The sequence below is a fragment of the Haematobia irritans genome, chromosome 2 (genome assembly GCF_050003625.1).
Source record: "Haematobia irritans isolate KBUSLIRL chromosome 2, ASM5000362v1, whole genome shotgun sequence".
Taxonomy (NCBI): Eukaryota; Metazoa; Arthropoda; class Insecta; order Diptera; family Muscidae; genus Haematobia; species Haematobia irritans.
Genome location: NC_134398.1, coordinates 81,656,724 through 81,679,255, shown reverse-complemented (window position 1 = coordinate 81,679,255; position 22,532 = coordinate 81,656,724). Strand labels below are relative to the sequence as shown.

At 32.4% G+C, this 22,532-nt stretch overlaps 1 protein-coding gene across 3 annotated transcripts in view; it reads left to right on the top strand.

Moving 5' to 3' along the window:
- The window catches only part of LOC142225614 (uncharacterized), a 47,767-nt gene that overhangs the window by 15,631 nt on the left and 9,604 nt on the right, over window positions 1–22,532 (top strand). For 2 of the 3 annotated variants that reach the window (XM_075295420.1, XM_075295419.1), the window contains exons 3-5: window positions 2,830–2,943; window positions 3,072–3,360; window positions 3,658–3,710. In XM_075295420.1, the coding sequence (XP_075151535.1) occupies window positions 2,830–2,943; window positions 3,072–3,360; window positions 3,658–3,710 (456 nt within the window). The remainder of the gene's footprint in view (window positions 1–2,829; window positions 2,944–3,071; window positions 3,361–3,657; window positions 3,711–22,532) is intronic. The other variant, XM_075295421.1, reaches the window with a different exon arrangement.

The window sequence follows — 22,532 nt, the reverse complement described above, 5'->3', positions numbered from 1 at the left end:
TTCAATTATTGGCAATTAAATATTATCAAAGTAACTATTCTAATAATGATTCCCTCCGTCACCTCTTAAAAGATTTTAATAAGTGCTATCACCTTTCAGAATTATGTGAAAATAAATACTCATTAAAGCGCAAAATAATTTTATATTTGAATGCAAGTAAACATTTCCAATATTGTACGAGTATATATTTATCCATTGTATAATTTGTTTAGTCTGTAAGGATATTCTTATCTATAGACTTAATATCAAATTAAAAAATATATAACTGCTTGACTTATGCCCAGTGGATAGTGTGTTGGCTTACACACTGTATGGTCCACGGTTCGATTCTCTGTCCAGGCGAAAGGTAAAATTAAAAAAGAAAAATTATAAAGTCATATAAGTCCTTGTAAATTGTTTGTATAACAGAAAAAGGTGCTAAGAAATAAATAAATCTCGTGGAAGTGAGAAAGATGTGAAGGAAAAAGGCAAATTGATAACGTATCAAAAGATATTTTTCCTTGAGCGGTATTCCGGGAAATTTGAAAAATTTCCCCTTCCCGAGAATGGAAAAAGTCAGAGAAAAAAACCTCGAGTATATATTTTCAAAAGAAATAAATAAACAAACAAATAAAGTGGATTTTGGAAGTGTAATGTGTATGAGGTATAAGACACATTTTGAAGTATTATATTAAAAATTTAATATAGTAGTATGAAATGCCGAACATCGAATTCTTGCGAACAGTTCTGGAATTCCGTTTCGAAATTGTAGTTATAAGGAAGTGGCCAACTAAAGGTTATGTTTCTGTTAAATAAAGTTTCTTTAGACTCGTGGACGCCCAAAAATATACTCTATAAATCCTTGGGTCCCCCATGGAACAGTCAAGAACTTTCTAGGCTGAAGAAAAGAAAGAATAAATTATTTAAGAGATACAAGAAATCCCGTTCACCAATTGATTTCTCTCTATACGTAAGCATGAAATCTAAGTATAACATTGAGAATATAAACCGTTACCGAGAATATCTGAACACCACGAAGGAGAGACTAAAGAATAATTTATAAATTTGTAAACTAGAAGCGAAGATCTTACACTTTTCCGAACTATCTTAAGAGCGGGACAATGGTGGCTGACAACGTAACTGATATCACCAATATGTTTGCGAACTTTTTTGCCTCAACTTATTCTTGTCGAAATTACGACACTGATTCGAATTATCCATTCGAAATTATAGAGTCATCTTCAATAAATATTACATACCTGTCAACTGATAATGTTTTTAGAAACTCTAAAAGATTCTTATAAACCAATTTTTTAGAATTAGTTTTTGTCCATCCTTAATTAAATGGATAAACTCTTACTTAACTGGTCGAGGGCAAAAAGTGAAATTTGGAGATACTGTCTCGATGCAAATTAATGTTACCTCGGGGATTCCTCAAGGTAGCCACCTAGGTCCTGTTCCCTTTAGTTTATTTGTAAATGATTTACCGTCAATTATAAATCATTCTCACATATTAATGTATGCGGATGATGTCAAAATTTTTTATACATTCGACGATTCTTATGACCAGAAATTGTTACACTTGGACTTGGATAATTTTAGTAAATGGTATGATGTAAATCTCATGCAACTACGACATAAATGCAAACATATGTCGTTTTATAGATGCAGTCGTTTATATACGAGCTATTATATCAATGGGGTCGAACTTATGTGTGTCGACCAATTTCTTGACCTAGGAATACTTTTAGATCCAAGGTTAAAATTTAAGCAACATATTTCGATGATGGTTAACAAAGCGAGTAGTTGACTTGGATTTATGAAAAGATAGTCTAAAGAATTTTCTGATCAGTTTATTACACAAAATTTATACATTTCTCTCGTACGGAGTACGCTGGAATAGGGTCGACAGTATTTATTCGAACAAAATAGAATCTGTTCAGAAACAGTTCCTTCTTTTTTGTCTTCGAAATAACGGCTGGAATTTTCATAATCTCCCCTCTTATAAGGATCGGCTTGGTATTATTAAATTGCCTACATTGAGCAGCCGAAGAAAAATGTTAAGTATAAACTTTGTTATGGATATTATAACATACATGGTAAACTTATTTCGGATTTCATTCTAAATAGAATACCTCTGAATGTTCCAACGAGACCGACAAGAAACTTTCAATTATTGGCAATTAAATATTATCAAAGTAACTATTCTAATAATGATTCCCTCCGTCACCTCTTAAAAGATTTTAATAAGTGCTATCACCTTTCAGAATTATGTGAAAATAAATACTCATTAAAGCGCAAAATAATTTTATATTTGAATGCAAGTAAACATTTCCAATATTGTACGAGTATATATTTATCCATTGTATAATTTGTTTAGTCTGTAAGGATATTCTTATCTATAGACTTAATATCAAATTAAAAAATATATAACTGCTTGACTTATGCCCAGTGGATAGTGTGTTGGCTTACACACTGTATGGTCCACGGTTCGATTCTCTGTCCAGGCGAAAGGTAAAATTAAAAAAGAAAAATTATAAAGTCATATAAGTCCTTGTAAATTGTTTGTATAACAGAAAAAGGTGCTAAGAAATAAATAAATCTCGTGGAAGTGAGAAAGATGTGAAGGAAAAAGGCAAATTGATAACGTATCAAAAGATATTTTTCCTTGAGCGGTATTCCGGGAAATTTGAAAAATTTCCCCTTCCCGAGAATGGAAAAAGTCAGAGAAAAAAACCTCGAGTATATATTTTCAAAAGAAATAAATAAACAAACAAATATTCGTATCTTACACTTGTGTACTTGTTTAGAATTTGCTGTGTTATCTTCATCATTTCATCCATAATATAGATAAAGATGCTGGCAAATCTGAAGAAGTGGGAGCGCTCGTATCCCTTTCCCCTGACAGCAGTAAAGATGATAGCGATTTTTTGGTATCTATAGAGTCACAAATATTTCCAAAAGGTAACTAAATAACGATCATTTATAAACATTTAAGCGTAAAAGTCCTTTGAATTAGGGATTTTTCGAAATTCTATCCACCTCCCATGAGAGATGTATCCAAATGTATGGTTTTCTGTTACTATTTTCAGGTCGTTACAAATGTAAAATATGCGACAAACATTATTTCACAAATGTTGGCCTTCAGGCTCATATGGAAATTCATTACCCGCAGAGCAAAAGTATTTCAAGAGAAATCATTTCTGGTATTCGACGGAAAAGACAGAGAAAAGTGGCTGAAAAAAATATGTCCGAAAATAGTGAAGTTGATACAGCAAATGGTATCGAATCCACCAAGCCAAAAAATCAGAGAAAGAAACAGAAGAAAACTTTTCCATGCAGCGTTTGCGGAAAGCAAATGATATCAGCATCGAAGTTACGGTAAATCCAACATTAAAATTTTAATTGAATTTTTAAAAATATTCAATTAAAAATTTAATTAATTCGACAATTTTTTTAAATAAAAAAAATCAATCACAAAAATGAATAGTATCAATTAATTTTTTTAATTCGATCAATTACTATTTTCGGCAATTGAAACTATCATTTCTGTGATTGAACATATTTAAATTAAAAATTAATTGGATCAATTAATTTCATGATTGAAACCAAAAAAAAACATGTATGCATATTTTTATTTTTTTTTATTTTTGTAATTGAACCCAAATCTAATTGCAGATATCACATGGTTATGCATACTGGCGAAAAGGACTATCTATGTCAAATGTGTCGTAAGTAGCATTATAGAAATCAAATGGTTTCCATTACAAATATCGTGATCACGACTAACAAATTGTTTCCTTACCCAGCAAAAAAATTTGGAAGTTCTTCTAAAGGCACAACTTTAAAAGCACTTCTAAACATGTTCTTCCAAAGATGTTCGTCATTTTTTTATAACTCGCTATTTTCATATTTTTAATAAGAAATTTACATTTTTTTTTTCAAATAGGTTAAAAACAGATTAGGAATTGATACAAATTATTTAAATTTTGACGAAAAAAAGCTAAATCCATTTTAGAAAACTTGCGTGTTATTGAAAATATTTGATGTCAAACATTCCATAAAAAAATTAAAATTTATGTAGTTTTCAAAATATCACATAATATCTTAATTCACATCCAAAAACTGAATTCTGAAATGATGCAAATTCAGTGCAACGGCTGCTGAAATGCAGGACATCCTTCTATGACAAGCCCACGTTAAATTCATCACTTTTGCTCCAATTTTGCACCACTTCCGAATCCAAAAAAAACATTTTCACTATTTTTTTGGCGACACTGTTCTTGTTGGGTAGTTGACAACATGATCGTAAACGTACACACAAAAAAGAATTTTTCGGATTCAATCACGAAATTAATTGATCCAATTAATTTTTAATTGAAATGTCTTCAATCACAGAAATGATAGTATCAATTAAAAAATTAATTGAAGGTCAATTAAAAAGTTAATTGATCCAATTAAAAAATTAATTGATATTATTATTTTTGTGATTGATTTTTGTTTTAATTAAAAACATTGTTGAATCAATTAAATTTTTAATTGAATATTTTTTAAAACTCAATTAAAATTTTAATTGGAAAAATTTTTGTGAAATTTTTTTTGTGTGTATGTGTTATTCTAATTGATAACTTTTTAATAACACTGCGAGTGCAAACCCAGATTTGAAAATGATGTACCATTCGTTTTTCTTTGGAGAACGATTTTTGTATAAACATTAAAAAAGCGGGTTGAGTAATTCAATTAATATTAACAACATATCCATTGGCGTAGCCAGGGGGCAACTGCCCCCTTAGATTCGAGAAAAAATTTAGATATTCTATTTTTGTAATGCTAATTTAATTGAATATTGGAAAATTGATGAGTTTTTGCTATCTAAAACTTGTTCTTTTGCTTTTCTTTTTACCCGAAAAGATATAAAAAATTTTATAAATCTTTTAGAAAGTCTTATAACCGAAAACCAAAGACGACATTTCAACTTCATAGCGCCGTTACAAAACCAATGTTAAAATTGCGTGGGTAGTCATAGTAGCTGAATATGTGTTAGAACCTGCAGCAAACGTTTTGCAGCCAAGGAGCCTGTAAAAAAAATATAAAAAGAATTATTGACACTCTGCCTACACTCAAAAAAAAGTGAACTCTTTATTTCACTAAAGCCAATTTAGCTTTATTTTAGTTCATGGATTTATTATGTTTGGAGAAAGTTTCCTTTGCTTTAATAATTTTTTGCGTACATTAGTTAAATTGACTAAAAAAACGGGAAAAATTATACACAAATGAAGTATAAAGATTTCCTAAATTCTTACCTCTCACAAAATAGTTCATTATTTCTTTAAATTTTAACTTTTACTACAAATGGGTCCATCATGAACTTCGTATGTCACTAAAGACATTCTTGCAATTTTTAACTCCAATTTTTTCCTTCAAACTAAAAAATTTTCTTTAACATGTGAAAAAAAAAATTAATTATGACTAATAAATTTTCTTGAATTTGTAGAAAAATATTTACTTATTTTTGTGATATCGGCGTGATGCCAGCGTTTGTAATACTCTTTAGTTAAAATTTTCTAAAAATATTCAAAATTTTCTAAAATTAATCAAAAGTTTTCTTCCTGGTGGGATCACTGTTTTTCAGTGTAGTCATCATAAAAATGTTGATTCGATAAAAAAGAGATTTTAAATGAAGCTTATAAACTAGCCAGCGAAATTGGAGTAGAAATAAATCAACCAACACTGAAAAAACAGTGAACCCTTTTCCATTGCGAAATGAACTAAAGTGTAGTAAAATTGACCATGATCTAGCCCTTAAGATTTTTTCTACTTGTCTAGTTTATGATTCTCTTACATTTTAGTTCATCTATGGCATTGTATTTTAGTTCAATTTTACAACACCAATAGATTTATATACCCCTACCAAATTAAAAAGTCAGTATTATTTGGTTAACTTGATTATTTTTTGGGAAACCCGATAATAAAATTTGGTTAAAAGTCTCTTTAAAATGTCGACGACCAAACTATTTTTAAATCAATCATTCACAGTACAGAGAAATTAAATAATTAAACGAACAACAAACAGTTATACTATTACATTAAAAGTAAACTTTCTTTAAGCAAAAGTACTTTATTATAAAAACTTATGATGGAAGTTCTTAATACAATGGTTTTTGTGAATAACAATTACGGCCACGTGGAACAAGAAAGTAGTTTATTTTGACTCGCTTTTTGGACATTTTGACGTATCCTTAATGGAAGGAATAATGAAAATGGTTAAAAATTAGCATATGATTTTTTAACTCTTTATACTAGCTTATAAGCTATCATATTTGGGGGCATCTTATCAAATGGTGTCAGGAATTAAACTTTTCTAAGGTAAAGGCACCTCATAAAATTTGTACCTGAACCAATTAGAGAAATAATGAACTAAGTAATATATTAACTCATAAAACTGTATTGTTAACGATGTGAAGGGCATAAAAAAATAAAAGTTAAAAGAAAGCCAAAGTTTTAATATAAAACTTATTAATTCTCTATTAAATTGTACGTTGAGGGGAAATATAAAAAGTTACCCAAATTCATTTGGGGTTACTCTGAAATTAAATATTTATTTTTTATATTGAATGAAAATATTAAATTGGTATCAAAAAAATCTAAAATAAAATAAAATAATAATATGCATAAAAAATTAAATATTCTGGTTAGAAGAAAGTTAAAGAAACCTTACCAATTCACTACTAAATTATAAGCAATGGAGTTATAAAAATGCTTCCAAATAGATAAGGGGTTATTCTGAAATTAAATATTTGTTTTTTACATTAAAAATATTAAATTGGTTTCCAAAAATATTTGATTAAAGTAATACTAAAATAAGGCATTAAAAACCCTGTAATTTTGATAATAAAAAGTCATAAAAACGTAAATATTCTAGTCAAACGAAAGCCAATTTTAAAAAGGAAACTTACCATTTCTCTATTAAATTATACGCTGAGGAGTAATAAAAAAATTTGTCCGAATACATCTGGGGTTGCTCTGAAATTAAATATTTTTGTTACAACAAAGAAAAACATTAAACTGCACTCGTAGAAAAAAGTCTGCTAAAAACAGCAGTCGATGTCTGCTGTTATATTTTTGTACTTCAGGGCCTAATGAACAACAATTTATAAAATATTTAGGTTATACATTTTTCCCCAAAGCATATTTAAGAATCAAAAGTAATTTTTGGTATATTTTTGCCCTGTAATATACCTACAAGCTCCTAAATACGATCAGCAAACAATTTGTTTGCTGTTATGCCTCAATTCGATAAATATTCAGATTTTTGGTCAAATACTATAGATATTCATAAAATATTGTTTTAATTATGTAAGGATAGCTCCTAAGTTGACATTTTTATTTGTTTTAGCCAAAATAAAACAGGTTTTAGTGTAATCGAGCTTAAAAAATAGCAGGAAATGTTTGCTATTTTAGCAAACAGTGACTGCTGTCCCTACTAACAAATTTCTTTGGGTGTGTTTCCAAAAAAAAAAAAATTAATTAATAAACAATATACATAAAAATATTCTTTTTAAAAGAAAACCACATTTTAAAAATAATACTTACCAATTTATGATTAAACTACACTGAAAAAACAGTGAACCCTTTTCCATTGCAAAATGAACTAAACTGTAGTAATATTGACCATGATTTAGCCCTTAAGATTTTTTTCAACTTGTCTAGTTTATAATTCTCTTAAATTTTAGTTCATCTATAACATTGTGTTTTAGTTCATTTTTACAACACCATAAGATTTATATACCCCTACCAAGTTAAAAAGTCAGTATTATTTTGGTTTACTTGCTTATTTTTTGGGAAACACGATAATAAAAATTGGCTAACAGTCTCTTTAAAATGTCGACGACTAAACTATTTTTAAATCAATCATTCCACAGTACAGAGAAATTAAATAATTAAAGGAACAACAAACCGTTTTACTATTATGAAAATGTTCATACATTAAAATTCAACTTTTTTTAAGCAAAAGTACTTTTTTATAAAAACTTATGATGAAAGTTATTAATACAATGTTTTTGTGAATAAAAATTATGACCACGTGGAACAAGAAAGTAGTTTATTTTAACTCGCTATTTGGACATTTTGACTTTTCCTTAGTTTTTTATTCATCGTTAGTATGTTCACATATCTTGCTGAAAAAAATGGAAGGAATAATGAAAATTGTTAAAAATTAACATGTAATAAAATATAATTTTTAATCTCTTTAAATTGGCTTGTAACTTACCATATTTGGGGGCATTTTATTAAATGGTGTAAGGAATTCAACTTTTCTTAGATAAACGTACTTCATAAAGTTTGTACCTGAAACAATTAGAGAAATAATGAATTAAGTAATATATTAACTCATAAAACTGTGTTGTTATCGATGTGAAGGACATAATACAATAAATATTCTTGTCAAAAGAAAGCCAAAGTTTTAATATAAAACTTACCAATTCTCTATTAAATTGTACGCTGAGGTTAAAAAGTTATCGAAATACATTTGGGGATAATCTGAAATTAAATATTTTTTTTAGTTAAATAGAAAACATTAAATTGGTTTCCAAAAAATCTAATTAAAGAAATAGTATGCATAAAAAAACTAAATATTCTGGCTAAAAGAATGTTAAAGAAAGCTTACCAATTCATAAAAATGTTTCCAAATTGTTATTCTGAAATTAAATATTTGTTTTTACAATAAAAATATTAAATTGGTTTCCAAAAATATTTGATTAATGTAATGCTAAAATAAGGTATTAAAAACATGTAATTTTGATAATAAAAATGTCATAAAAATTTAAATATTCTAGTGAAAAGAAAGCCAAATTTTAAAGGAAAACTTACCACTTCTCTATTAAATTATACGCTGAGGAGGAATATAAAAATATGCCCGAATCCATCTTGGGGTTGCTCTGAAATTAAATATTTTTTTTACAACAAAGAAAAACATTAAACTACTTTCAAAAAAAAAAAAAAATAATAATAATTAGCAAATAATGATATAAATAAAAAATATCCTTTTTAAAAGAAAACCACATTTTAAAAAGAATACTTACCAATTTATGATTAAACTATATGCTGAGGTGTAACAAAAATTTTCCAAAAATATTTGATTAAAGTAATACTAAAATAAGGTATTAAAAACCTGTAATTTTTGACAATAAAAATGTCATTAAAACGTAAATATTCTAGTGAGAAGAAAGCCAATTTTTAAAAGAAAACTTACCACTTCTCTATTAAATTATACGCTGAGGAGAAATATAAAAATTTTCCCGAATCCATCTGGGGTTGCCCTTCACTTAGATATTTTTTTACAACAAAGAAAAACATGAAACTTGTTAAAAAAAAAATAATAATAATAATAATTAGCAAATAATAATATACATAAAGAATATTATTTAAAAAACAAAAAAAAACAGATTGAAAAAGAACTCTTACCTATTTATCATTAAACTACACGCTGAGGTGTAACAAACAATTTTCCAAATTCATCTGGAGTTACTCTGAAATTGAATATTTATTTTTTCCATTGAATAATAAAAATTAAATTAGATAAACAATTTCAATATACTTTCCATTTCAGCATTTTTTCCTAAATATTGAACATTCTTAATAACTTTTTTCTAAGCTACCGATCATCACTTCGCCATCGTACATCTCATCGCTAAAATATTAATACCTTTCATTTCAAAGTTTTAATAAACAAACACCAATATATGTCTAAAAAAACCAAAATATTCCATACCTTTATATTCCCTTGTTACATACTGGCTAAAAAGATACAACAGCCCACGCCAACGCCAACAATATAACTGAAGCATGCCAAACAAAACCAAGCAAAACCAAAACATTCCTACAACAACAAAAACACATGTGCCTTCATTGAAAACAACACCTCATCCAGACAAATAAACCATTCGCCAATAATAAACACACACACAAACCACTGAAAGAACAAAAACAACCCCACGCTCAGATATACACAACATCCCCTTCACTCGCTACCATTTCTCATTATTGCATTGCATGCTCTCACTCTCAAAAAAAATTCAACTAACATCATCTTTACATTAAACATATTCCACTTTGACGAGAAAGATCTCTGTACTATGCATTAGTTCATCGCATCTGTCCACAATTTACTCTAAAAACAATACTCTTAAATGCATATCAGTATAAGAACGATGAAACGTTTAACTTAAAATTAGCAAAAACTTCATGAAATGATATCTACAGTGTTGCCAATTTGGTGCTTTTAGCACCAAATTTAGTGCTTTTTGATTTCTAAAAAGCACCAAATTGCCTTTTTGGTGCCTTTTAAAAAAAAGCACCAACTTAGTGCTTTCTGGCATTTTCATTTAGTGCTTTTGGTGCTTTTTTTATTTTGAACAGTATTAAGTTTAATTGCTACAAAAATTTTGATTAGACTTTCAAGAGCCGAAGAAACTCAAATTTATTGCCAAATATAGAATTTGATTGTTATGAAGTTGGTATTGATTATTTTTTAATTAATATTGTTATTTAGGGTATTCTGTAGGAAAGTCGAGCAATGAGTGTCGAATTTTTGAATTTGGTAAAGATGTCATTAAAAACGTTTGTATTAATTTCACAAAAGCACGCACAACTGAAATAAGCAATAGACTCCTTCCATATATTAATATTTTGAAAGTTGAAAAATATCACTGATCAAAATGAATTGGCCGAAAGCATTAAAACTGATCAAAGTGTATACTTGAATACCGGTTCATAATGGTGAGTACTAAGTTCGATTTTTGCCGCTAAAGTGAAAACTATATCAGTAAAAAATGCATAAAATTATGCATATTTGCTGCAAATTTTATTATAACTTGATGGAGAATAGCCAAATTCAAATTTTCACAAAGTTTGTATTCCTTAAAATGAATTATTAAAGAAAAGTAATTGTAAAAAAAATGACTATTTGAGCAGCTAAACTCGATCTTAATACGTACCTTAACTTCTTAAAATTCAATTCACAAAATTCTGAAGTTTTTTTTTTTTTTGGTAGAGCATTTAATTTTCGATTTTGTGGTGGAAGGTGGTATGTTAGAATTTATATATTTTTGGTGCTTTTTGGCCTTGGGGAGTTGGCAACACTGGATATCTACCCATTTTTGACGAAAATGTCTATAAATTTAATTACATGTGAACTAAAAATATTTCATTGGGAAATTTTTTACCAACAATTATTAACCATAGGAATTGTCAGTAAGAAATTGCTATCCACTTTCAAGTCCATTTTTCGTAAAAAAATATTTTCTCATACAAAAAAAAACTTATGGTAAATTGCACTTATTATTTAGAAAATACATTACATTTCACAAGTAGTTTTATAGCATGACAAACGAATTTTTAACTACCAGTTAAGAAATTTTTTAAGGAAATTTCCATCGTATTTTGTAGGCCATGAACTAAACGATTGCTACTTAGAATTTGTAAAATTTCCTTTCGAGTAATTTTCGTTGAAGATACGAAAAATGAACTAAAATTCTGGAAAATTCTTGTAATAAATTATTGTAAAAATCTTCTTAAATTTACGAGACACTTTTTTTTCTGTGTATACGCTGAGGTGTAACAAAAAAAATTTTCCAAATTCATCTGAAATTGAATATTTATTTTTACATTGAATAATAAAAAGTGTGTTAGATAAAACAATTTCAATTTCACTTTTCCTGAATATTGAACATTCTTAATAACTATCCTAAGCCACCGACATCTCAAACCACTGAAAGAACAAAAATAAAAACTACCCCACGCTCAGATATGCACAACATACACAGCACTCGCTACCATTTCTGATTATTGCATTGATCTCAATGCATGCTATCCCTCTCAATCAAAATTCAAGTAACATCATCTTTACATTAATCATATTCCACTTTGCCGAGAAAGATCTCTGTACTATGCATTATGCACTTTACAGACTATCAATTATTCTGGACGGAATGTCGGTGTTTGTAAAGAATCTTACAGTGTGCCGGATCGATACGACTTGTCGGCGATGACTAAATAATCGGTAAATGTGTTATCGATCCCATAAACATGCAGCAGTATCGATTATGCCTTCGGACTTAACTTATATTGTGCACAATATATGGGATATGTTCGACACGAGCACTGTCGTCCAGAATAACTGATAGTCTGTAAAGCGCATTAGTTCATCGCATCTGTCCACAATTTACTCTAAATACAATACTCTTAAATGCATATCAGTCTAAGAATGATGAAACGTTTAACTTAAAATTAGCAAAAACTTCATGAAATGATATATACCCATTTTTTACGAAAATGTCTATAAACTTATTTACATGTGAACTAAAAATATTACATTGGGCAATGTCCTACCAACTACCATTAACTATAGGAATTGTCAGTAAGAAATTGCTATCCGCTTTCAAGTTCAATATTCGTAAAAAAATATTTTCTCATACAAAAACTCTTTATAGTAAATTGTACGTATTATTTAGAAAGTATATTACCTTTCACAAGTAGTTTTTATAGTATGACGTTGAAGATACGAAAAATGAACTAAAAGTCCGGAAAATTCTTGTAATAAATTATTGTAAAAATCTGCTTAAATTTATGAGACACTTTTTTTCTGTGTAGTATTTTGTATGAACAGAGTATATGTCCCCATTTACAGTAGGGTGCAACTTTATGAATGAATCAACGCAAAAGTAAGAATAAAAAAAACTTGAAAATGATTGATCAGTAGGTAATTTAATTTATTATTTTTTTTCACAAATATGACAAAATCTAAAATATAGTGATTATCACTTACAAAACCACCGAAGTCGTCCAATATACATTACGAAGATGTTAAAGCAAAAAAAATATTATGAATGGTAATCTATAATAAACAACTGTTAATCTGCTCTTGTAAGTCTAAGTTACATTAATACTCTCTATTACATTAACAGTGTTATCGACTGTTAAAGACAATATGATAATGATCCACTATTATAACAAATGAATTTCATGATTTTAGTTCAAGAAGTTAATTAAGTTTACATTGGCTTAAATAGATGTAATTTATATCTTTTTCGAAAAAAAGGAATGGATAAAATGCTGATTAATTATACAAATTTAGTAGGTATGTTGAAACGCAAATAGGTAATGGTTTTAGGTCCATTTCACTTCCAACAGGGTTTGGCATCGGTGTAAAATGCCAGGTTTACGGATCACCAAATTTTGGCGGATTTCCAAGAACTTTTCTGGACACTGCCGTACGAGCTTCTCTTGGGTTCATTAGCTCATCAACAGTATGACAAAATTTGGTTCAGGACAAGTGGCGTATAGGGCTTCTGATCCTATGCCAGTGCATATTATTTGCCCGAGTATCAGTAACATCCACTTCCCTTTCAATCTTAACAAAAATCAGGTCCAATTTCAATGAAATATCAACCGAAATCTTCAACACTTTACTGTTAATTTTTTTTTAATAAATACTTTACACCCAGAAAAAAGTGACCACTTCTTTAGGTTAAGATGAACTCATTGTGAAGAAAGTTGAACTTCGTATAGCGCCAAAGACATTTTTGTCTGTTTGAACGATGTGATTTTCGTAGAAATTAGGTAGAATGCATTCCATATATTATTTATCATTTTCCTATATTTATGTACCACTATACTACAGAATGAAAAAATTTAACTGAATTGAATTCATATATGGAATGATTTTATTGAACTTTTTTCATTCGTTTGGACATATCTTACATATTTGTGGTAAACCTTTTACTCCAAAATTAGAACTGCTTACCTTCGTTTTTAAATACAGTTTTATTTATTTATATAGGCATTAAGAATTAACAGCATCGACTGGCCTTGAAATATCAGTTTATTATTCCACTATTTCCAATTTCCATGTAAAGTTACCAACTGTAAAACGTAATGCTTTTCTTCTTCTTGTTCCTTTCACTTTTAATAAGATGCTGTGTAACGATTTTGTCCTCCTTTTACAATTTCAATACCTACAAATATAAAAAATCATAAACCATTTTTTTCACAAAAGGTTAGCGTCACTGTACGAATGTTACCTGATAATTGAAGATTCCAAAATGAAGACGAATGAAAGGGTTGTTATTCTGTTGCTGTTTTCTTTCTTTAGACACCATCACGAACATTGATAGACTCACTGTTTGTTATTTATGTTCAATAATTTTGAAAAAAAACAAAAATTTTCTCACTAATTTAAAATAACAAATATTTTATATATATATATTTTTTTTTGTTATTTATTATATTATTTTACTATATTATTTTTTAACAATCTCTCCGTATACCATAACAACGCGATTCCAACTAAAAAAACAAGCCACGCGCAAACATATCGATTACATCGATGACAGGTATCGATTACAGGTAGATAAAATAAATATAGGAAAATTTCCTATATTCTAACAAGTGTGAATACTTGAATACTTCTTAGTACGAATGAACCAAAATATTTTTCTATGCCAAGTGTTATTCGTATATATAATAAGCTTCCTACAATAAAGATTGAATACTTCTTAGTACGAATGAACTAAAATATTTTTCTATGCCAAGTGTTATTCGTATATATAATAAGCTTTCTATAATAAAGAAAGTCAGTATTATCGTTTTATAAGAAATTTTACTAAATTTGAGAAAACTTGGTTTTAGTTCGGTTTTTGTTTATTTTTACGAATGGTTTATTATCAGTGAAGGTTAGGTTAAGGTTAGGTTAAAGTGGCAGCCCGATTAAGATTCAGGCTCACTTAGACTATTCAGTCCATTGTGATACCACATTAACTAAAAGTACCTATTACATATGGGCATTTCTAGTTTTAACCGCTGAACCTTCTTGATTATTTTTCATTGTTGAACCAACCAGATTGTTCCAAAAACATTAGCAGACTGCTTAAGTTAACGTTTTCCAGATCCGCCAGTAATCTGAAGCTATATGCTCCTAAAAGTTGCTTGCGCTTTACACAAAATGCAGGACACTCACACAAGAGGTGTTTAATTGATTCTTTTTCCTCCGCATCATGACAGCTCATACAATAGTCATTATACTTCGCGCCAATAGTTTTTGCAAAATCGCCTATCAGGCAGCGACCCGTTATAGCAGATATCAGGAGTGATATCTGACGTCTCGAGAACATTTGCATATCTAGTGTGCGGTTTAAGTTGAAATGGGGCCATATTTGCTTGGTGTCGTTACAACCCTTGCAATTCTCCCATCGAACATTTGCCATCATAACAGCCTTCTCACGCAGCATGAGCTTGCAGGTAGCTAGGGGCATACCAACAAATTCCAGTTCCCCTGGAATATGTAAGGTAGTCCCTAGCCTTGCCAACTCATCCGCTTCGCAGTTCCCCGGTATGTTCCTATGGCCAGGCACCCATATTAGGTGAATATTGTACTGCTCAGCCATCTCATTGAGAGATTTGCGGCAGTCGATGGTCGTTTTCGAGTTGAGGAACACAGAGTCCAAGGATTTTATTGCAGGTTGACCGTCTGAGTATATATTAATGCCCACATTTTTTGGAACATTACTTCTCAGCCAATTCGCCACCTCTCTTATTGCTAATATTTCAGCCTGAAAAACACTACAGTGATTATTCGAAGTTCCAGATCATTAGAATATACTCCGAAACCCACTTGTCCATCCAATTTGGAGCCATCAGTGTAGAAATCCATATATTCTTTATTCCCCGGGGTCTATGTGCACCACGCCTCACTGTTGGGGATTAGAGTCTCAAACTTTTTGTCGAAAAGTGGACTCGCCAAAGTGTAATCCACTACGTTAGGCACATCTGGCATTATTTTGAGGACAGAACTGTGACCGTAACCTTTTTTCCAACCACAGCGATAGTTCGCGCAACCGCACAGCCGTTGTTGCAGCTGACTGTTTGGCCAAAATGTCTAAAGGCAATAGATGCAGCATGACATTAAGGGAATTTATTCCTGTCTTGCTGAATGCGCCTGAAATACACAAACCCGCCATACGCTGAACTTTATCTAAACCAGTCGGTTTCTGAAGTGCCGGCCACCAGACTACAACACCATATAGCATTATAGGTCTAACCACTGCCGTGTATAGCCAATGCACAATTTTTGGTTTTAGTCCCCACTTTTTTCCTATTGCCTTTTTGCACGAGTACAAAGCTACAGTTGCCTTCCTCGCCCTTTCTTCAATATTAAGCTTAAAGTTCAGCTTCCTGTCCAAAATAACGCCAAGGTATTTTGCACAATCACCAAAGGGAATTTCAATACCCCTTAAGGAAATAGGCCTAACCGTGGGAGTTTTGCGATCTTTGCAGTACATGACTAATTCTGTCTTTGCAGGATTTACCCCAAGGCCATTGTTTTTCGCCCATTTCTCAGTCATCCGGAGGGCCCTCTGAATAATATCTCTGATTGTGGATGGGAATTTTCCCCTGACTGCCAGAGCTACATCATCTGCGTATGCCACCACTTTTATCCTTTCTTTTTCTAGAGTAACCAGAAGGCTATTTATAGCAACATTCCAAAGAAGAGGTGATAGAACTCCTCCTTGGGGAGTGCCTCTGTTCACATACCTTTGTATGTAGTAGTAGTAGTAGTAGTATCTTTTATTTAATTCATTTGTTTTTGCTTATTATTACATGAATTTGCATACAAGTTACTAATTTATGAAAACAAAATTACATTAATTGGTAATGCTCTTATATAAATTCATTAAATTAAAGATTACAGCTATGACATTTTGTCGTCAGCCGGTATTCATTTTATCTAATTAAGTTTAATTTTAGTTAAGGGAAATATAAATCAGATTGAATTAAAAGTTAATTAAGCATACTCGCTTATAATCAGTTTGCGATATCGTAGAGAAATTGTGATATATTTAATCAGATTTCTCCAATCATAGACTTCGGTTCCATTTAGTATTCTTATTAGCTCAATCTCGGTTAAAATTGGTTTAGAAAAGCATTGCTGTCGATAACCTCTTAACACAGGACATACTGCCACAAAATGGTATATTGTTTCTCTTTCGGCTAAGTTACACAACGTACATTGCTCGGTGTTTCCTACGCTGGTACTTCTGCTGTTAGCATTAAGAAATATTAAATCCAAACGAGCTTTAAAAATCCATGTTATCTCCCAGGCATTGTATTCACCATTAAAATAGAGTCTTCCTCGCGACAAGTCCAGATTTTTATAAAACCTGGATCTACTCTGCAGAGACATTTGGGTTGATTTTTCCCTATTAGCAAGGGTCATTTTATTAATTAGTATCTGGGCATTGCGGCTCCATTCTCTAGCTGTCATATTGTCTACAAATTGTTGAGCTCCGAACTTGCTTGTTAAATCTAAGAGATTCTTCATCCAAAATATTTTCTTTGCAACGATTATTTTACTCAGTTTATGCGGCAATCGCTCTGAGTGGTATTGAAATAACGTTCTGTAGATATATTTCGTGTGCAGCTGTAAAGAATACAGATGACCCTCTTCCAATTCGGTTTCAATATAAAGCGCATAATTTGGAGTAGATTCCGGGAGCCTTAACACCAATTTCAAAAAGAATCGCTGCAATTGGTCGACATCCTCAAAGTTACCATATCCCCAAACTTGAGCAGCGTATGTTTGTACTGATCTGCATACCGCCATGTAAAGGCTCCATTTTTGTTGCAATGATATATCATCTTTTTTCAAAAAATTCTTCCAAGTGCTATTGATAGCGCTTTTTGCTTGCGAATTTCGGTTCTGAATATGTTTTTTATACTTCATTTGCGGGGTTAGTATGACTCCCAAGTATTTGTATTCTGATACAACTTCTAGATCCTCGCCCTGAAATTTCCATTTTTCCTGTAAAGATAGTCTGCCGCCATTTCGGAATACCATAACTTTGGACTTTGAGGTGTTGACTACCAAGCTCCATTTTTTGCAATATTCTTCCAAGTTATTTATCATGAATTGGAACGTCGCTGGGTCTTCAGCCAAAACGACGATGTCATCAGCATATAGCAATATTCTTATATTGAGCTCCTCTATATTTATCCCCCCTTCCAATGATTCATTCAGATCGTTTATATATAACGCGAATAATAAAGGTGATAGTAGACAACCCTGTACCTTTGTATGTTTGCTTGTCCTAGTGTGGCTGAAATACGTTTCCTCATTAGCAGTTCGTCTAACAGCCTGAGTATACATGGATCAACATTCAGAGTTGTCAGTCCATTTAATATCGAGCTCGGATGGACATTATTGAACGCCCCTTCGATGTCTAGAAACGCCACGATTGTGTATTCTTTGACAGATAGTGAGCTTTCAATAAAGCTGACTAGTTCATGTAGTGCGGTCTCAGTAGACCTGCCCTTCGAGTATGCATGCTGTCGTTTCGAGAACAACCCCGAATCGATGCTAGTTCTAAGATAAATATCTATCATCCTCTCCAGAGTCTTAAGTAGGAATGAGGATAAGCTGATTGGTCGGAAATCCTTCGCCCTCGAGTGAGAGGCTTTTCCCGCTTTAGGTATGAAAACGACTTTTGTTTCCCTCTACTTTCCTGGGATATATGATAAGTTGATACATCCTTTATATATCACCGACAACCAGGGGATAATTTTGTCAGTTACAGCTTGTAACTCCGCCAGAGTAATTCCATCAGGTCCAGGGGATTTGAATGGTCCAAAGCTATTTAGCGCCCATCTTATTCTAGTTTCCGATACAATTTCCTCGACAGGAAACGACCGCTGAGCAACTGTGGCACCGCCAGTACATGGTTCAACCGTCTGATTTCCAGGAAAATGTGTGTCCAATAGTACCTCCAGCGTCTCCTCACTGGACGTTGTCCAATTGCCCTCCGATGTTTTAATGAAACCTGGAGCGGAGTTGGTGGATGCTAGAACCTTCCGTAGTCTGGAAGCCTCGGACGTATTCTCAATACTGCTGCAGTAATCATTCCAAGAGTTATGCTGAGCCTTTCTCAGTTCTCGCTTGTATCCTCTCAGATTCTTCTTGTAAGCGTCCCAGTCCTCAGGGGCTCTGGTGGACTTTGCCTTGTTAAAGAGCTTCCTGCACGATTTCCTCATATTACTTAATTCCGTAGACCACCATGATGGTCGATGTTTCCCCCTTGGCTTTCCTCTAGGGCATGCAGCTTTCAGTGAAATGTTGAAGGCCTTAGTAATCCGCTCCACTGCGTGTTCGATAACTTGCACAGTGCTCATATTTGTCTCTGGTATTTCCGGTATCATCATATTGAACGATTCCCTATACCTATTCCAGTCAGCTTTCCTAACATTTGGCGGAAATATGGTCTTGGTGGTATGAACATCAAATTTGAAACTGATGTAGCGATGATCTGAGAAGCTGTGTTCACTTAAAACATGCCACTCAGATATCATTTCATTCAGTTCTTGTGAGGCCAAGGTGATGTCCAAAACCTATTGCCTGTTTTTAGTGACAAAGGTTGGGCCATCCCTCCCTTGTTGCAAACTACCAGATTAGTACGCAAAATAAACTCTATTGGCGACTCTCCCCTTGCATTAGTATCACTACGTCCCCATATACTATGATGCGCATTCGCATCGCATCCCATAATGAGTTTCGTCTTTGTTTTCAGTGACTCCTCAACTAAGGTCTTAACGGCACATGGAGGCATCTCCCTGTCATGTCCCATATAGACCGAAGATACCCAATATTTGCATTTGGCTATTTCTAAATTGGCAACGACAGTGTCTGCATTGCACATTGAAGGAAGCAGAAACAAGTTAAGCTCGTTTTTAGCAATTATACAGGCTCGAATTACATCATTACCAGTATACTGCAATAGTTTGAACCCCGGAGTACTTAATTCACATATTTTGTTTCTATAAACATATGGTTCTTGAATAAGAAGCACATGCAGCCTTACAATGATGAAGATTTATCTGGAGGATCCGTAGGACCATCGAGATTTTCAACAACCGTCACATCAGCCGCTTCAATCGAGTCATCAAGAATGTCCTCTTCAGAGATATCGGTGACTCTCGCAATAACCATAGGTTCAACTTTGGTGAGTTCTGAGGCAGTAGAAGCCTCCTCACGCATACGGTATCTATCCATGTCTTCAACTTTGGTATCTCCCTCGACTTCGCAAGAGGATCCGCTTACTTCTGATTCAGACAGAGGCTTGTCCATTTCTGAATCCTTTAGCCGATCGTTTTTATACACCTTCATTTGGATATAATGAAAGCCATAACATACACGGCCCTGAGACTTTGCTAAATGTGGCAAAGACTGAGTGTTCAATATAAACACTGCATGCCGTCTTGGCCCATCCACTTCATCCAAACGGCATACCTTCCAATCAGCTGTTGGAAGATCTGGATTGCATCGTTTCAGTCTATTTAAAATAGATTCAGGGTCAGAAGGGTTTGCAGGTATCCACGCATGTGCTCTAGGTCTAGCCGGTATGTCTTTCTTCTCGACTAACTCTAGAGCAGCTCCTTCCCAAACTTCACCAATTAGTATCAGAGCAGCTTTAAAACATTCTATAGACCTCTGGTCCTCAAATGCGACTAGCTTAAATCGTCCTTGATACCAACCAGCCTCTTGGTGTCGAGGATCTGGGCCGGGAAACTTTTCCAGCACCTGTGAGTAGACGACAGACAGAGCATTCTCAATTTCCCCCCATTTTTGCTTTGGAACCATACCGTCCAATGCTCCTTTATTAATGATAGCCATCACAAGGCTGTCTTTAGCAACTGAGGCAAACGATCTTTGATCCCTTTTGGAGGATGGCAGCTCATCCGGCGATCGTTCTCTTTTTCCAGTCTCAAGAATTCCTTGAGCCCATTTTAAGGAATCGCTTTGTTTAGCCGACAGCGTGCTTGGGTCGACTGATCCTAACTTCTTTAGGATAAACAAAGCATTTCTGCGTTCCTTGAATCTCTTTCGTGAGGGATTACCTCCTTTTGATGTCGTTACCTTAGAAAAAGTTCGACTTGTCATAGTGTCGCCACCTGTCGACCCGTCTACAGGTCGACTAATTGGGCCTAACTCTTGGTCATTGCCCAGATTTATAACTCCAGTCGATACCCGTCCACTGGGCCCTGAAGTTAGCAACCCAGTGGATGACTTTGAATTTCGCTGTATGGTGGCTTAATATCCCACCACACTTGAAATTCTTAGTAGTTACCTATTACGATGAGTTTATCCGCTATTTAAAAACACGTCCGTTCCGTTCGACGGTTATCAGTGAATAAAATGTTCTTGTTCAGTAGTAAATTCTTATACCCAGCGAAGAAAACAATATTAGTAAAATTCCATGCCCTATTCTAGTTAATGAACTATTCCTATCTGCTTTCAGTTTAGGATTTTTTTTACTGAAACAAGTAAATTTTATTATTTCACACAAAAATTTAACTTAATGGAAATAAAATGGCTAAACTAAATTGATAAACATTTTTTCCTTTAGTTTCGAAGGCACTTTTTTCTGGGTGTACTGTTACAGTTTTTCCAATAAAGTACACGTGGCAATAAATTAACTTTATAACTCTTAACATTTTTTAAGGCCGATGTGTATTGGATGGCAGTCGGTCTTTAGGAAACTTTAACTATTTGACAAGTCAATATCGAAATGAAACGATTACTATAGTACAGCACTTTAATAACGTTGTTGCCAGGCAAAAAAGTTGGGCAAGTTAATGAATGAAAGAAAGAAGCTCTTTTATCGGTCTGCTTTGTCTATACCACTGTCGACATTTTTACGATAGATGGTTTTTACATCAGTAAATACAAATAATGTTTGTATTCGATTATGAAATTAATGGATCTACATATTTTTAATGGATTTTTCGTTAACTAAAGAATTATAGTATCAATCATCAACGTCAATTAAAAAATTAATTAATACAAAATTTTATCGTAATAGATTAGATTGAAAAATTTGTAGGATAAATCAAATTTTAATGGAAATTTCTTCGAAACTCAACTACAATTTTAACTGGAAAATAGTTTCTTTCCTGTATATCAAAAATTCTATATGTATGGCAATTGTAGCATAAAAGATTGGAAAAGTCTATTACAGTTTCTAAATCTTCACCATTGTAAGGCCCTTGTGCTGCCTTGAAAGTTCTCCTGATGAAAGGAGACATAGATATAGTTCTTATTCAAGAACCATACATATATAAGAACAAGATCTGTGAATTAAGCACTCCGGGTTTCAAACTTTTGCATAATACCGCTAAAGATAAAAATCGAGCATGTCTAATTGCTAAGAACGAACTAAACTTGTTTCTGCTTCCTTCATTGAGCATTCAGACACTGACGTAGCCAGTCTAGAGATATCCAAATGCAAATACCGGGTATCCTCGGGACATGATAGGGAAGTGCCTCCATGTGCCGTTAAGACCTTAGTTGAGGAGTCATTGAAAACAAAGACAAAACTCATTATGGGATGCGATGCAAACACACATCATAGTATTTGGGGAAGTAGTGATACTAATGCAAGGGAGAGTCGATGCAAATGCACATCATAGTATTTGGGGAAGTAGTGATACTAATGCAAGGGAGAGTCGCT